Source organism: Macaca mulatta, chromosome 19, assembly GCF_049350105.2.
Source record: "Macaca mulatta isolate MMU2019108-1 chromosome 19, T2T-MMU8v2.0, whole genome shotgun sequence".
NCBI classification, from domain to species: Eukaryota; Metazoa; Chordata; class Mammalia; order Primates; family Cercopithecidae; genus Macaca; species Macaca mulatta.
Genome location: NC_133424.1, coordinates 1,211,249 through 1,228,364, shown reverse-complemented (window position 1 = coordinate 1,228,364; position 17,116 = coordinate 1,211,249). Strand labels below are relative to the sequence as shown.

Sequence of the window (17,116 nt, the reverse complement as noted above, 5' to 3'; positions counted from 1 at the left end):
CCCTCCACACCCACTCACTAGCCCTGTGCCTTGCAACCTCCACGCTGTAAGCTCCTGGTCCCCCCCAAGTTCTCCAGCCCTGCAGCCACGTCTGTTCCACGTGCTGGGCGGACGGGGGCTGGGCATCCCTCAGCCCCCAGGAACCAGCTTCACACACCTGCTCTCCAGGAGCCGCCAGGACCACGCCTGAACCTTGCCCAAGCAGCCCGCCCAGGAGGGTCGGTGCGGGCAGCTGTGGGGCAGGCAGCCGAAAGCCTCGGCCTTTGTCAGGCCCAAAGCACGCCGAGAGGAGCAACAGGCTCAGAGAAGACTCAGGTCAGTGCCAACCCTCTGCTGTGTGGCTCTGAGGCACGGGGTCGGTCCCAGCTGCCTTCCAAGTTCCCAGTCCAGCCCATGCCCCCAGGCCCCCAACACCCACTGGGGTCTCAGCAGACCCGTCCTCACACGTGAAGTCCTGGCACCGGACCCACCCCTGCTGTGGTCACCAGAGCCCAGGGTGAACATGCTCTCGGGCGACCCAAGCCCGTCAGGCACAGACAGGAGCCAGGAGAGGGTGAGGGTGGGGGTGGGGGCGATCTTTATTGTGGCGGTGGGTGGGACAGGGGCTCCCACTGAGTCCTGGTGCTGTGGAGAGTGGGCCGTCCTCGAGGGGCGAGCTGGGGAGGGGCGTCCACGGTTCTGGAGTCCCAGCGACGGCGCCAGTTCCCCAGCAAACCCTCTAAAGAGCTGCCCCCGGATGCACAGGCAAGGAAGGGGCTTGGGGGTGCCTTGAGGCCGTGACGGGGTTGCCCTCAGTGTGGGCAGGTGAGTCCTCTGTGGCCAAGAGGTCGGAGTCGTCCCTGAGGCTGAGTCAAACACAGACCTGTGGCCTTCATAAAATTAAACATAAAAGCGCAAAAATGGCGCAACCAGACAGCATTGGCTTCAGACAGGCAGGACGCGGGCCCCTCGTGTGACCTGTGACCTTCCGCAGCCAGTGGAGGAGGCTGCGCCGCCCACCCGCCGTGACTCAGACCCAGAGGTGGAAAGCCACAGGCGGGCCGCGGCGCCGCAGCTCCCGGGCTCTGAGAAATACTCACAAAGGAAAAAACCTAAGGAACAGAATCCTGAATGCAGAAAGAAAACCCTACTTTTTTTAAAAAGACGAAAGCGTATGATGGGAATCTATGGGGTGGGTTTTCTTTAAGAGGCGAGAACTTGGAATCTTGCAAGCACTGGGAGTGGACTCCAGCGGCGACGCAGACGCGGGGGCGGGGAGCGTCCTCGGGCCACCTGGGGACAGGGAGGGGCGCTCAGACTGGACCCACCTCCCAGCGGCCCACAGGCGGGACCCAGGAGCCCACTGCCCCGGCTCAGGAGGAGCTCCCGCCCGCCCGCCCGCCCGCCGCACCTGGCTAGGAGGAGTTCCTCTGTCGGACTTTCTTGCCTTTGTCGTTCAGGTGCTGCCCGGTGCTCTTCCTGGGGCATGAGGGGCCGGGTGAGAGGGTGTCTCCGACAAGTCACCCTCTCCAAGTCACCCCTGCCCACCCCGGCCCCCAGGACCCCAGAATACTGAAGCCGGGGGACTCTGCCTTTGTGTTTTAAAGGCCTGGGGCAGCAGGCAGCTCCTTGGGACCCCGAACCCCACAGCTGGGACTTACAGGGGAGCAGAGCCCGCGTCGTCATCTGAAGGAGGACCGCCACCATGAAAGAGAGGACGAGAGAACAGCCTGTCAGAGCTGGTCCCACTCAGGCCCCCGAGCAGGGACATCTGTGCTGCTGGCCCCGCCCTCAGTGACCTCCAGGTGGCTCAGGGCAGCGCATCAGCCCCGGCCGTGTGCATCTTCTGAGGCCGAATGGTGCGGGGAAAACCCGCCCTCCCCATCTGCGGTGTGTTCCCCACGGCGAGCTGTCCCCCCCCCCCAAGGTAAGCTGTCCCCACGGCCTCATGGGCCTCACTCCTGCCCCCCAGTGCTTTCCAAGAGCCGCCACGACAGGCCCACACAGGCCTCGCCCCAGAACACGCAGCCTGAGGAGCAGAAGAGCCAGGCGCTGCCGGAGCCGAGCACGGCTGACCTCAGGTTCCCGAGCCCGATCATGCAGAGGCCAGGACTCCCTGATACCATGGCCCTGGGCTCTTCGCAGCTGCCACGAGGTCGGGCGGAACAGCAAGGGCTGGCTTACCATGGAGGACACTGGCTTGCAGCCACGTGAGGGGGAGGGAAGGGTTGGGTGAGGCTGTGGGGTGAACTGCTGCCTCTTCCTCCTCCTGGGGTCTCGCTGCCCACTGAGTCGCAGCTGCCCAGGGACGGACCGGACGCTCCATCCCACACTGGCTTTCAGGGTGCTATCAACTCCCCGCCCGGGGCTCCTTGCTTCCGAGCTCTGGGTCAGCGGTGGGGCTGGCAGGGACTGACCAGGAGTGGCCCCGGACCACCCCAAGAGCGGGGCGTGTGGGCAGGAGGGCAGACGGCTCACCATCCAGGACGTCCTCGGGCTTCCGGCGCTTCTCATAGATGAAGATAATGGTGACCAGCACCAGCACCTCAGCCACGATGCCCAGGAAGGGCCAAAGGGCGGCCAGGTGGCTGCGCACGCGGAGGGTGACCACGGCCTGGTCGGTGCCCTCGGAGCTGGTGCCATTGCACGCGTACTTGCCGGGGTCGGCCTCCATGTTCAGGTTCTCGATGCGTAGCTCCGACCGGCCCTGCGAGGAACTCACGAAGAACCTGCCCTGGGAGCCGTTCACGATGACCTAGGGGGACCAAGGACAGGGGCTGAGCCCGGGACCCCGGACCTAGGCCCCTCCCCCGGTCCTGAGGGCTGAGCCCGGGACCCCTGGCTGCCCTGGCTTCTCACCTGGTCCCCAGAGTCAGTTATCTTGTACCAGACCCAGGTGGTGACGGGGGGCAGGGACTCTGACTTGCAGGCCAGCACGGCCGTCTCCCCCTCGCTGACGTGTTCTGACGACTTCACAGCCTTCACTCTGGGGGCACCTGACAGGAGGGCTGAGAGAGAGAGGAGCCTGGAACCACAGGGCTCCCCGCAGCGCGAGGGCTGTGCCCCTCCAGGGAGCAGGGCAGGGCTCCGGGATGTGCCGGGTGCTTCAGGCCAACCGCTTCCCCCGATAGTCGGCGGCGCCCGGCACCCCTGGCTGCAGGACTCACCGTCGAGCTGGATGTCGGCCCTGCCCGTGGGCTCGGGGAGGAAGACGCAGGAGTACTCTCCCCCGAGGTCGTCGGAGTCCACCCTGCAACCACAGCAGGCGGTGAGCTGGGCCCGGCTCTGCAGGACGCCTCCCAGGACCCAGGGCTCTCCAGGGGCCCAACCACAGCACAGTGAAAAAGTCAAACTGTCCCAGTCAAGTCTGAACCTCAACAAAACTCCTGGTGTCCCCATACGGCCCCAGGGACAGAGCCAGGCTGCCAAGACCCTCCAGGTGAGAGAACCAGCAAACAGGACCCTCTCCCTGACGACGAACCCGTCACCTCTGGTCCCTGCTCTGCACCCCACACCCTGGGACTGTCTTCCCAGTGAGCCTCAAAACAAAAGGCTCTGTGCTCCCAGGGCCGTCCCAGCTCCAGTGATGACAAGGCTCTGGCCATGACAGCGTCTGGGGGCTGAGCCGGGCAGGGCTCCGTGTGGCGCCCTCTTGTGTCAGGAGCACAGAGCCCGGGAGGCCTGCATGTGTGCCCGGGGCCTGGCAGTGTGGCGCCCTTTTGTGCCCGGGACCTGGCGAGGGAGCAACAGGGACGCCTGTCAGGGCTACTGGAGCCACCCGGCTCCCAAGGGCGCCCTCAGACCCCTCCCTGGAGTTTCCCTCTGGGGGTCCGAGTGGAGCTGGTCCCTAACTTCCGCCTGGATCGAGCCTGGCGACCAGTCTTTTGTTCTCACGGACCACAGGCCACTCGCGGCAAGAGAGCTGTGAGAAGGGGCACGTGGTCGCGTTCCGCGGTCCGGCACTCACTCGAAGTCCGTTTTCTGGCCGGGCAGCGTGTCCTCCTTCAGCACCGCGCCGCCTTTCAGCCAGCGGTGCCCGGTGACCTCTGTGGAGCTGTCGTTCAAGGAGCAGGTGAGGAGTGTCTTCGAGCCAATGTTTTCTACGGAAGTGGAGACTGTGCCGGCTGCGAGGCCCGGCGAGATGCGGTCAGCAGAGTGGAGGAGCACGGCCGCGCTGCCTGCCTGACCCCCAGGAACCTGTGGCTCCTCCCGGGAAGGGCTTGTTTTCACTCCCGAAAACACCGTGGCCCTGACACCCCGAAGACTGGAAGCCCAGGGGGAACTCTGGCCGCGCCTCCGGGAAGAGAAGAGCCACAAGCGCCTGCTGAGGAGGCCCCTTCGGGAAGGTGGCCTTCGCCGGCAGCTGGCGGGCCCTGGGCTAAGGCGCTGGCAACCGAGCGGCCCCGCCTGGTGATGTTCCTGCCCGGAGACACACGAGGCTGGGACCGGGATGTGGGGACAGACAAGGCACCACTCACGTCCCTGAGCCAGGACCGGGGCATCAGGCTCTTGGAGCAGCCCTAGCACAAACTGGAAATTCCTTTCTAAAAACGTAGCCGGCCGGCGCGGTGGCTCACGCCTGTAATCCCGGCCCAGCACTTGGGAGGCTGAGGTGGGCGGATCACAAGGTAGGGAGTTTAAGACCAGCCTGGCTAACATGGTGAAACCCCGTCTCTACTAAAAGTACAAAAAAATTAACCAAGCGTGTTGGCTCGTGCCTGTAATCACAGCTACTTGGGAGGCTGAAGCAGGAGAATCGCTTGAACCCAGGAGATGGAGGTTGCACTGAGCCGATACCGTGCCACTGCCCTCCACCTGGGCAACAGAGCAAGAATCCGTCTCCAGGAAAAAAAAAAAAAAAAAAAAAGCCACAGCACCCCCTGGCCAAGGCTCCCATGCCCTTCTCTAGGTGGCACCCAGGTGGCTCCACACCCCCCGACCCCAGGCTGACAGCACTCCAGCAGTGCTGGGAGCACCCGTTCTTCTGCCAGTCCCCAACCAGCAAATCTCTTGGTTCTTGGTCAGTTTACAATATTCCCACTAGGAACTGAAATGTGAAAATCCCTTAGAACGAGACGCTGCGAAGGACACAGAAGGTTCCGAGACCTGCAAGCCTGGGCTGAGCTCGGAGGCCCCTCAGGCTTGCAGCACGGACGCAAGGGAGGGAGCTGGGCAGGCGCCCAGGGGAGCAGAAAGGAACGGCGGAACAGACGGCACGAGGAGGGTCGAGGGGAGGACGAGGACCCACGTGCTGGAGGGCAGAGCCCTGCCCTCCCCAAGCCAGGCTGCCAGCACTGCTGGTCAAGCAGCGAGCCCACCCTCTTCAGATCCGGGCCCCTCTGTCCAGGTGGTGGGCCCATGGGGCACAGCGGGACGGAGAGGGGAGGAGGCGTCTGGGTTCTACGGAGCAGGAGCCGGGAGGCGAGCGGCACAGGAGGGAAAATGAAGGAGGTGGGGAGGGCGGTGCCCGCCACTCACGTTCCAGGACTAGCACGACTGCCTGGGCGCGGACCCACTTGACCCTGGGCGCCCGGGTCAGGTGGTTGCGGTCCGGGTCGTTGCTGGCCCGGCACTCATAGGTGCCCGTGTCCTCCTCTGCAAGCGTGTCGATGGAGATGGTGCTGGCCGCGTGCTGGTGGTAGGTGGCGTGGATGTGGACGCGGTCCAGCCGGGCGCCGTCCCAGAGCTGGGAGCAGGTGTCGTTGGGACCGTGCCCTTCAAACCACCACTGGATCTCGGGCACCGGGCTGCCCACGGCCTCGCAGTGCAGCTCCACACTGCCCCCCACCCACCTCTGCTGGGACAGCGGCGCCTGGACGAAGCCGGCTGCAGGGAGAGTGCGGGGGCCTTGTTAGTGCCCAGGGGACTTGGAAGGGCAGCCCCTGGGGAAGGCCTTGCCACAGGACTCCCGGCCAGGACGGGTGGGAAGCCACTTCCTTTCCGCGTGTGGGGGAGTGATGGGGCCCGGCTGGAAAGAGCATGGCACGGGAAAGACGGGGGGGGCCACCGTGGCCGTCCAGTCCACTCCTACCTCATGGCAGCCACGGCGGCTTCTGAGGGCACAACTGTGGGACCACACACGGTTTCAAAACACAAAACACATGAAACTGTGCAAAACAGCCAGGAGTCCTGAGCCCCGAGGGCTGCCGGGAGCTCAGCTCCCAAGGGCAGCGTCCTCTGCCTTCTGCCCAATAGCCCCACCCCAGAGACCCGGGGAGCTGCTGAGAAAAACAAACCCCAAAGCCAAAGGGTTAGGCGGCCTCTGTCCAGGAGCCCCTAGCCCGGCTCCTTTAGGATGGCCCGTGGGTGGAAAGCTGGTGTCCTCAGCAGTCTCTGAGGGCGGTGACCCAGAGAGATGGGGCTTTGGGAAGCTGGGAGCCAGGCAGGGCCTCAGGGCCCCTCACCTCTGGCCACTCGCCACCCCTTCCTTCAAAATGCAAGGGAAGGTCCCCAGAGCTGCGAAGGAGCACAAGGGAATCCACACAGACCCTTCACGCTGTGCCTGGCACCCGCCTGTCAGAACAGCCCAGCACAGCCCAGGGGGAAGCATGGGGAGTGTCTCCTCACCCTGGGACCTTGCAGCCCCCTCCCCACAGCAGCGTCTGAGGTCAGGCTCCCCAGGCACCGCCACCACACACACGTACACAAGGACACACATCTGCAGACACACACGCCACAACACGTACACGTGTACACGCATGCTCATGGCCTCAAGGCTGCGTGGCAGTGCACAGGTCACAGGCCCCAATGCCACAGGGACAGCAGATGTTCACCCCTGACCACCGAAGGCGAACCCCAGGCAGGCGCAGTTAACAAGTTCCGGCACTGCCATTTTCTTTTTTTTTTTTGAGACGGAGTCTCGCTCTGTCGCCCAGGCTGGAGTGCAGTGGCGCGATCTCAGCTCACTGCAAGCTCCGCCTCCCGGGTTCACGCCATTCTCCTGCCTCAGCCTCCCGAGTAGCTGGGACTACAGGCGCCCGTCGCCTCGCCCGGCTAGTTTTTTTGTATTTTTTAGTAGAGACGGGGTTTCACCGTGTTAGCCAGGATGGTCTCGATCTCCTGACCTCGTGATCCGCCCGTCTCGGCCTCCCAAAGTGCTGGGATTACAGGCTTGAGCCACCGCGCCCGGCCTTCTTTTTCTTTTTTTTTTTTTTTTTGAGACAGTCTCACTCTGTTGCCAGGCTGGAGTGCAGTGGCACAATCTCAGCTCACCACAACCTCTGCCTCTGGGGTTCAAGCAATTCTCCTGCCTCAGCCTCCCGACTCCTGAGTAGCTGGGATTACATGTGACCACCGCACTCAGCTAATGTTTTGTATTTTTAGTAGAGACGGGGTTTCACCATCTTGGCCAGGCTGGTATTGAACTCCTGACCTCGTGATCCACCCTCCTGGGCCTCCCAAAGTGTTGGAATTATAGGCGTGAGCCACCGCGCCTGGCTGGCAGTGCCATTTTCACAAAGGGATCTCCTCCTGGTAACCTACATTTCTTGGGAGTTAAGATTTCCCAGACTGCAAAACCGGCAGCTACATGCAGAGCTGGGCGAGGTGAGTCAGGGCAGGAAGAACAGCCAGAGGCGGCCCAGCTGGCAAGCCCCTTCCTGCCGCGCAGCAGCCCCTCTCCTCATCCTCCGCCCTGCAGGGCTGCGCTCCACGTCCTCCTCACCCAGGGCTGCTAGGAGAGGGCTGGCTCCTGAGTCACCACACCCCACCACCAGGCCGGGCAGGGCACACAGGGCAGAGGAGGACCAGGCGGGGGCCCCACCCACCTTCCCGGGAGTCCCGGGCTCACAGGGACCATCTGCGCCGGTCACGGTGCTACCGCTGGGTCCGCCACCTTCTCAGCGGGCGGCGTCCCTCCCAAAGGGACCAAAAGGCTTTGGACAGAAGGACCCTGTGGCCCCTCCAGATGCTGATGGCGTTTGTCTGTACTGAAATGTCACCGGGTGGGCTGTCTGGAAGAGAAAGCCTCCACAGAGGCTCCTCGGGGGCAATGAGAGCCCCCCACCCCACCCGCGACCCCACCTCGCTGGCCGCACCAGGAGCCTCCGCCCACGAGCCCAGGAGGACGCGCAGCGCCTGACACTCGGCCACAGCCCCAGAAAGGTTAGAATTCGATTCTGGCCATATGAGCTGCAACCCATGTTCTCAAGTAAAGTCACCTTCATCTAAAAACAGCCACCGCCTCCTTGCCCACTCGGCAGCCAGGCCAGGGCTCTGGGCCAGGCAGGCCGCGTGGTACTTGTACACAAGCGGCCCTGCAGGATAAGGCTGCCGGCCCCCACCCACCCCCACCCGCCCTCCTCCCCACCCACCCCCACCCGCCCTCCTCCCCACCCACTGCAGTGCTCACACAGGAGCCAGAGAACAGCTCTGGGAAGCGGCCTCAGGCACCTCCCCTACCCGCCCCCACCAGCCGCAGCCAGGCGCTCCCACTCCTCTCATCTGAAGCTCGGGGATGAAGCCCTCCGCCCTCCGGACCCAGCTGGCATACCCGGGCCCTCCCGTCCCTGACAAGCCCGCAGGAGACGTGGACGGCCAACCTTGGGCACTCACCACACCCAGCCGTGCCCCACCAACCCATAGACGCCCCCGAAGCAAGTTTCAGGAGAGGCAAACACAGTCCCGAATTCACAGAGCAAACAGCAGTGTCCACCCCACACAGGACAAGGCTGTGTGGCCCAAACCTTCTGGTTTTCACAAGTCAGTCCCCAGCAAAATTGGGGTTAAAAGCACAAACATGCTCCACGGACATGGATCCACTTCTCACCACACACACACACACGCACACAGACCCACTTCTCACACACACACACAAACCCACTTCTCACCACACACACACACACACAGACCCACTTCTCACCACACACACACACACACAGACCCACTTCTCACCACACACACACACAGACCCACTTCTCACCACACACACACACAGACCCACTTCTCACCACACACACACACACACACAGACCCACTTCTCACCACACACACACACACGCACACAGACCCACTTCTCACACACACACACAAACCCACTTCTCACCACACACACACACACACACAGACCCACTTCTCACCACACACACACACACACAGACCCACTTCTCACCACACACACACACACACACACACACAGACCCACTTCTCACCACACACACACACACACAGACCCACTTCTCACCACACACACACACACACACACACACACACACACAGACCCACTTCTCACCACACACACAGACCCACTTCTCACCACACACACACACACACAGACCCACTTATCACACACACACACAAACCCACTTCTCACCACACACACACACACACACAGACCCACTTCTCACCACACACACACACAGACCCACTTCTCACCACACACACACACACACACAGACCCACTTCTCACCACACACACACACACAGACCCACTTCTCACCACACACACACACACACACAGACCCACTTCTCACCACACACACACACACACACACAGACCCACTTCTCACCACACACACACACACACACACACACAGACCCACTTCTCACCACACACACACACAGACCCACTTCTCACCACACACACACACACAGACCCACTTATCACACACACACACAAACCCACTTCTCACCACACACAGACCCACTTCTCACCACACACACACACACACAAACACACTTCTCACCACACACACACCCACTTCTCACCACACACACACACAGACCCACTTCTCACCACACACACACACACACACAAACCCACTTCTCACCACACACACACACAGACCTACTTCTCACCACACACACACACACACAGACCCACTTCTCACCACACACACACACACACACACACAGACCCACTTCTCACCCCACACACACACACACACACACACAGACCCACTTCTCACCACACACACACACACACACACAGACCCACTTATCACACACACACACAAACCCACAGACCCACTTCTCACCACACACACACACGCACAAGGACCCACTTCTCACCACACACAGACCCACTTCTCACCACACACACACGCACACAGACCCACTTCTCACCACACACACACACACAGACCCACTTCTCACCACACACACACACACAGACCCACTTCTCACCACACACACACACACACAGACCCACTTATCACACACACACACAAACCCACTTCTCACCACACACACACACACACAGACCCACTTCTCACCACACACACGCACAGACCCACTTCTCACCACACACACACACACACACACAGACCCACTTCTCACCACACACACACACACACAGACCCACTTCTCACCACACACACGCACACACAGACCCACTTCTCACCACACACACACACACAGACACACACAGACCCACTTCTCACCACACGCACACACACACAGACCCACTTCTCATCACACACACACACACACACACAGACCCACTTCTCACCACACGCACACACACACACACACAGACCCACTTCCCATCACACACACACACAGACCCACTTCTCACCACACACACACACACACACAGAGACCCACTTCTCACCACACGCACACACACACACAGACCCACTTCTCACCACACACACACACACACACACAGACCCACTTCTCACCACACACAGACCCACTTCTCATCACACACACACACACACAGACCCACTTCTCACCACACACACACACACAGACCCACTTCTCACCACACGCACACACACAGATCCACTTCTCACCACACGCACACACACACACACAGACCCACTTCTCACCACACACACACACACACACACAGACCCACTTCTCACCACACACACACACACACACACACACAGACCCACTTCTCACCACACACACACACACACACACACACAGACCCACTTCTCACCACACACACAGACCCACTTCTCACCACACACACACGCACACACAGACCCACTTACCACACACACACAGACCCACTTCTCACCACACACACACACAGACCCACTTCTCATCACACACACACACAAAGACCCACTTCTCACCACACACACACGCACAGACCCACTTCTCACCACACACACACACACACACAGACCCACTTCTCACCACACACACACACACAGACCCACTTCTCACCACACACACACACACAGACCCACTTCTCACCACACACACACGCACAGACCCACTTCTCACCACACACACACGCACAGACCCACTTCTCACCACACACACACGCAGACCCACTTCTCACCACACACACACACACGACCCACTTCTCACCACACACACACGCACACAGACCCACTTCTCACCACACACACACGCACACACAGACCCACTTACCACACACACACAGACCCACTTCTCACCACACACACACACAGACCCACTTCTCATCACACACACACACAAAGACCCACTTCTCACCCCACACACACACACACACAGACCCACTTCTCATCACACACACACACAAAGACCCACTTCTCACCCCCCCCCACACACACACCCACTTCTCATCACACACACACACCCACAGACCCACTTCTCACCACACACACACGCACACAGACCCACTTCTCACCACACACACACACAGACCCACTTCTCACCACACACACACACACACACAGACCCACTTCTCATCACACACACACACACACACACACACAGACCCACTTCTCATCACACACACGCACACACAGACCCACTTCTCACCACACACACACACACAGACACACACAGACCCACTTCTCACCACACACACACACACACACAGACCCACTTCTCACCACACACACACACACACACACACACACAGACCCACTTCTCACCACACACACACACACAGACACACACAGACCCACTTCTCACCACACACACACACACACACAGACCCACTTCTCACCACACACACACACACACACACACACAGACCCACTTCTCACCACACACACACACACAGACACACACAGACCCACTTCTCACCACACACACACACACACACACACACAGACCCACTTCTCATCACACACACACACACACGACCCACTTCTCACCACACACACACACACACAGACCCACTTCTCACCACACACACACACAGACCCACTTCTCACCACACACACACACACAGACACACACAGACCCACTTCTCACCACACACACACACACACAGACCCACTTCTCACCACACACACACACACACACACACAGACCCACTTCTCACCACACACACGCACGCACACACACACACGGCTGCACAGCAGCGCTGCCACACTGCGGACTCCACATGCAGCTCTGGCCAGTAAGCCCCGGGCTAAGCTTTCTGCTGAGGAGAAACGCTTCTCAGTCCCCTGCACAAGAGGAACAAAACCGTGACCCGCGCTACCCGGCAGGGATGGACCAAAGGTCTTTCACCCACTGGGCTGTCCAAATTAGCTCAATGTGGGAGCCTCGTGCTGGGCTTGAAACCCAGTCAAGCCTGGCTGGCTCCCACCACTGAGGCTGTTTCCACAGGGCTGAGGCGGTGGCTTATCTCACACATTCACCTCGCCCGGGGGCTCTTATTTGTGTCTCCCCCACAGAGCTGGTCCAGTGCTGGAGCCAGGTCCTTGCCCAGGAGACATTCGATAAAGGGCCACTTCGGTTACCAGGAAGAGAAATCTCAGACGTGGGTCAGGAGTTAGCTGGCAAAGCCTCTGGAAGAAGGAGCTCCCTCCTCAGCCTCTGCCCAAGGCCCCCTATGGCTCAATGCCCAGGAGAGAGGCTCCAAGCCCTTGCTCTTGACCCTTCAGGAGCCCAGACCCTCCAGCTCTACACCTTGTTCCCAACGCATCAGTCACTATAATTTTTTTTTGTCTGAGACGGAGTCTCGCTCTGTCGCCCAGGCTGGAGGGCAGCGGCGCCATCTCGGCTCGCTGCAAGCTCTGCCTCCCAGGTTCACACCATTCTCCTGCCTCAGCCTCCCTAGAAGCTGGGACTACAGGCACCTGCCACCACACCCAGTTAAGTTTTTGAATTTTTAGTAGAGGCGGGGTTTCACCGTATTAGCCAGGATGGTCTTGATCTCCTGACCTCGTGATCCGCCTGACTCAGCCTCCCAAAGTGCTGGGATTACAGGCGTGAGACACCGCGCCCAGCCTTTTTTTTTTTTTTTTTTTTTTTTTAAAAAAAGACAAGAGTCTCCCTCTGTTACCCAGGCTGGAGTGCAGTGGCCCAATATCGGCTCACTGCAACCTTCACCTCCTGGGTTCAAGCGATTCTCTTGCCTCAGCTTCCCGAGTGGCTGGGATTACAGGCGTGCGCCACCACGCCCAGCTAATTTTTGTGTTTTTAGTAGAGATGGGGTTTCACTATGTTGGCCAGGCTGGTCTTGAACTCCTGACCTCAGGTGATCCACCCACCTCAGCCTCCCAAAGTGCTGGGATTAAGCCTCACTATAAATATTTAATCCAGAACCAAATGGGGGTCTCAATAAAGGAAGAAATTTTCTATCCAGCAAGAAAGGCTGTCATGCTTTTCTCCCGGAAAAACACACCTCAATCCATTTCCCAAATGCACTCTCCAAACCGCGTCTGCCCACCCCCACACGGCCCCTCCTAAGACAGCACTGGAAACCTAATGCCCGGTCAGAGTCTGCTAAAAACGACTTTCTCACTATTTCCTGCGCTGAATGGGGTGGCCAAGGCCCCTCATTGTGACCTTGGAACCTCGACTCCCCACAGGGCTCAGCTTCCTTGCCTGTAAAGGAGAAGGGGCGTTCAGAGACCACCACATTCTGTGCCCTGAAGCAAGGCAGAATCAGAGAGAAGGCTGGCGCCACTCCAGGGACATTCTGCCTTCTCTTCCAGGCAGGGCGCCTCGAGGGAGCCTGCGAGGGCTTAAGAGTCTGGGAGAACACCCGGGGGCAGGTGCACGCCCGAGGCAAGACGCCAGGGCTAAATCCCCCGAAGAACGGTAATCCCTTCCCGATCCGGAAGGCTGACCCACTCGGAGCCTCCGTGTGCGCCTGGAGGACAAAAGCCCCTTTTCCAGGAGAGAGCGCCAAGACGATCGCCCCGGCAGCGCGGGGCCTGGCGGGGACCCCAGACACTCCGGGCAGGGTCTGTGACCCTAACACGCGCAGGCAGGGTGGGCCCGTCTCCAGGCTCCACCCTCAGGCCGTTCTCCCCCGACCTGCGGAGTCCAGTCCCAGCAGGACAGGTCGGGCAGGCACCAGCCCAGCCCCTGCCCCGACTCCAGGCCAAAGGGGACGCTCACCCAGGCTCTGGGTCTCCCTTCTCCTGGCCGGAGGGACGGGCGGGCGGGCCACCTCCAGCCGCCTTCGCAGACGCCCTCGCCCAGAGATCAGGCGAGAGCCTCCACCTCTGCCGGGGAACCCCCAACCCCAGGCCACCGAAAAGCAGGACGCCCACCTCCCCCGACCGAGACCGGCCTGGCCAGGACCCCCAGGCTCCCGCCCCCAAGCAGGGGCTTCACGCCCACACAGAGGGTGCGACGCCCGGGGGAGCCTGGCAGGCAGCGCCGGGAGGGACCCCCAGCCCCCCTCAAACCCTGGGAATTCACCCCCAAGCTCCAGGCTGGCGCGGGAAACCCCCGGGGCCGGCCTTTCGCACCCCAGGCGGCCCCTCGCCGAGGCCCCACGCTCCCGTTGGCTTCCGGTCCGGACCGCAGCCTGGGCCGCGGCCTCCATTCCCGGCCCCTGCAGGACCGCACCCCCGCCCCCGGCCCGCTCCTCACCAGCCCCGTAGGCTCCGTGGGCGCCCAGCAGCGCCAAACCCAGCAGCACGAACAGCGTAGCCGCCATGATGTCTCCTCCTCGCCGGCCCCGCAGCCGCCAACCGCCGCCGGAGCCGCCCGCGGCCGCTATAAAAACCGGCGGGGGCGCGGACCGGGCGCGCGCACGCACGGCGTCATCGCGGGGGCGGGGCGCGCGCGGGGCACGCCGGTCGCCCCCGCCTGCGCATGCGCACACACGCACGCACGCACGCGCCGGCTCCGGCAGGCTCCCGCTACGGAAGCCGGGCGGCGGCGCACGTGACAGGGCGTTGCTAGGAAACGGGAGCGCGGCCCGCGGGGACGCGGCTGGAGCCTGCGCATTTCTTCCTCCGGCTTTCAAAGCTGGAATGAGCGCGGAGCGGTGCGGCCGACGGGGTTGAAACATTCCGAGGGTATTACCCAGATTTGATCAGAGTGAAACACGGGCCGGCCGCTGTGGCTCACGTCTGTAATCCCAGAGCCTTGGGCGGCCCAGGCGGGAGGATCGCTTAAGCCTGGGAGCTCGAGACCAGCCGCGGCAACATGGCGAGACCCACCTCTCTGCCTTTAAAAATGTACATATCTATGTGAACAGATTAATAAATTAGGCGGGAGGAAGCGACCTCCTCCGCCCCAAGTAAAAATACTTCAAAGGCACTGGAATCTGGATCTCAGAAAATGAATGATGTCTCAGTATAAACGTCCTGTTCGCCATTTGGTTGGGAAAACTGAGTTAAGAAACTCAACTTCCAGGTCAAAAGTTGTAAATCAGCCCTACCCTCTTCTTCCCCGGCCCCCTTGTTCTCTCGCAGGGGGCGCGTTTACCCTGTTTTTAAAAAGTTCTGAGTCTCAGCCAACCGGGGTCCGCTTAGATGGCGGCAGAGGCCAGAAGCCCCGACAGGGGCAGGACAGAGGCCAGAAGCCCTGCCTTTGTCGCGTGTGCTCCGGCGGCTGCACCCCGCACAAGTAAAGGGGTCTCCGAGACGTTTCCGAAGTGCAGTTTCTCTCTGCGGGGCCGGCTCGCCGCCCCCAAACTTCCCATTTGGATCCCATTCTCTTTCGGGACAGGCAGGCGGTCACCTTTTTGGGGAGACGCGTCCCACTGCTTCACTGGGGGCCCTCAGGAGCGGAGGATCGGGTCCCGCCCGAGGTGATGAGTGAACCCGGACTCTCAGCAACGCGGGTGGGAAGGACCCGGGAAGTTCCGGGGCGGCCAAGGTGAGACAAGGCAACATTGTGGCGACCGAGGTGGGGGTGAGACAAGGCAACATTGGGGCGACCGAGGTGGGGGTGAGACAAGGCAACATTGGGGCGACCGAGGTGGGGGTGACACAAGGCAACATTGGGGGACCGAGGTGGGGGTGAGACAAGGCAACATTGGGGGACCGAGGTGGGGGTGAGACAAGGCAACATTGGGGCGACCGAGGTGGGGGTGAGAAAACTCAATATTGGGGCGATAGAGGTAGGGGGTGAGAAAACTCAATATCGGGGCGACAGATGAGGGGTGAGACAAGTGGCTATTGGGGCAACAGAGGTGGGGGGTGAGAAAAGTCAATATTGGGGCGACCGAGGTGGGGGGTGAGACAAGTCGCTATTAGGGCGACAGAGATGGGGGTGAGAAAAGTCAATATTGGGGCGACCGAGGTGGGGGGTGAGACAAGTCCCTTCCCACCCACCCCTCCATCCCTCCCCCACCCACCCCCCTCCCCCATACCAAACAGTCAGTCCCTTCCACACCCACCCCTCCATCCCTTCCACACCCATCCCTTCTCCCCAAACCACTCAGTCCCTCCCCCACTCACCCCTCTATCCCTCCCACACCCACCCTCATCCCCAAACCCAACACTCAGTCCCTCCCCCACCCATCTCTCCGTCCCTTCCCCCCTAGAACCCTGCCACCTGGACCTTGCCCCCCACATCCCCGCTGGACAGCCACTGGCACATGCCCCTTCTTCAGGAAAGCTCCAACAGGTAGTAGAACAATGCCAAAGGGATATTCGAAACTTTCGACCAAGCGCCCTGGCTCACGCCTGTAATCCCAGCACTTTGGGAGGCAGGGGTGGGTGGATCACGAGGCCAGGAGTTCAGGACCAGCCTGGCCAAGATGGTGAAACCCCATCTCTAGTAACAATATGAAAATTAGCCTGGGCCGGGCGCAGTGGCTCAAGCCTGTAATCCCAGCACTTTGGGAGGCCGAGACGGGCGGATCACAAGGTCAGGAGATCGAGACCATCCTGGCTAACCCGGTGAAACCCCGTCTCTACTAAAAAATACAAAAAAACTAGCCGGGCGAGGTGGCAGGCGCCTGTAGTCCCAGCTACTCCGGAGGCTGAGGCAGGAGAATGGCGTGAACCCGGGAGGCGGAGCTTGCAGTGAGCTGAAATCCGGCCAC

The 17,116-nt window shown here is 61.0% G+C and overlaps 1 protein-coding gene across 7 annotated transcripts; it reads right to left on the bottom strand.

The window, feature by feature from the left end:
- Nucleotides 1–560: 560 nt before the first annotated feature.
- Nucleotides 561–14,812, bottom strand: BSG (basigin). Of its 7 annotated transcripts, XM_028839479.2 has the most exons (9): nt 14,707–14,812; nt 5,458–5,805; nt 3,947–4,103; nt 3,147–3,229; nt 2,839–2,987; nt 2,458–2,734; nt 1,641–1,665; nt 1,391–1,458; nt 561–1,272 (listed from the first exon to the last, which is right to left on the bottom strand). In XM_028839479.2, the coding sequence occupies exons 1-8, from the start codon at nt 14,771–14,773 to the stop codon at nt 1,395–1,397; spliced, it is 1,170 nt and encodes a 389-aa protein (XP_028695312.2). In that variant the 5' UTR covers nt 14,774–14,812; the 3' UTR covers nt 561–1,272; nt 1,391–1,394. The 7 variants fall into 7 exon arrangements, with proteins under 7 accessions (XP_028695312.2, XP_077834987.1, XP_077834986.1 ...); XM_077978861.1 differs by lacking the exon at nt 1,641–1,665 and having other exon boundaries at nt 2,431–2,734; XM_077978860.1 differs by lacking the exon at nt 1,641–1,665 and having other exon boundaries at nt 2,439–2,734.
- Between the last annotated feature and the right edge of the window lie 2,304 nt (nt 14,813–17,116).

Excerpts from the sequence above, each read along its gene's own strand:
- BSG (XM_077978858.1), bottom strand. The coding sequence starts at position 14,773 with ATGGCGGCTACGCTGTTCGTGCTGCTGGGTTTGGCGCTGCTGGGCGCC. Across the intron at positions 3,230-3,946 it reads GGCCAGAAAACGGACTTCGA|GGTGGACTCCGACGACCTCG; the intron begins GTGAGTGCCGGA and ends CTGTGGTTGCAG. Across the intron at positions 2,735-2,838 it reads TAACTGACTCTGGGGACCAG|GTCATCGTGAACGGCTCCCA; the intron begins GTGAGAAGCCAG and ends TGGTCCCCCTAG.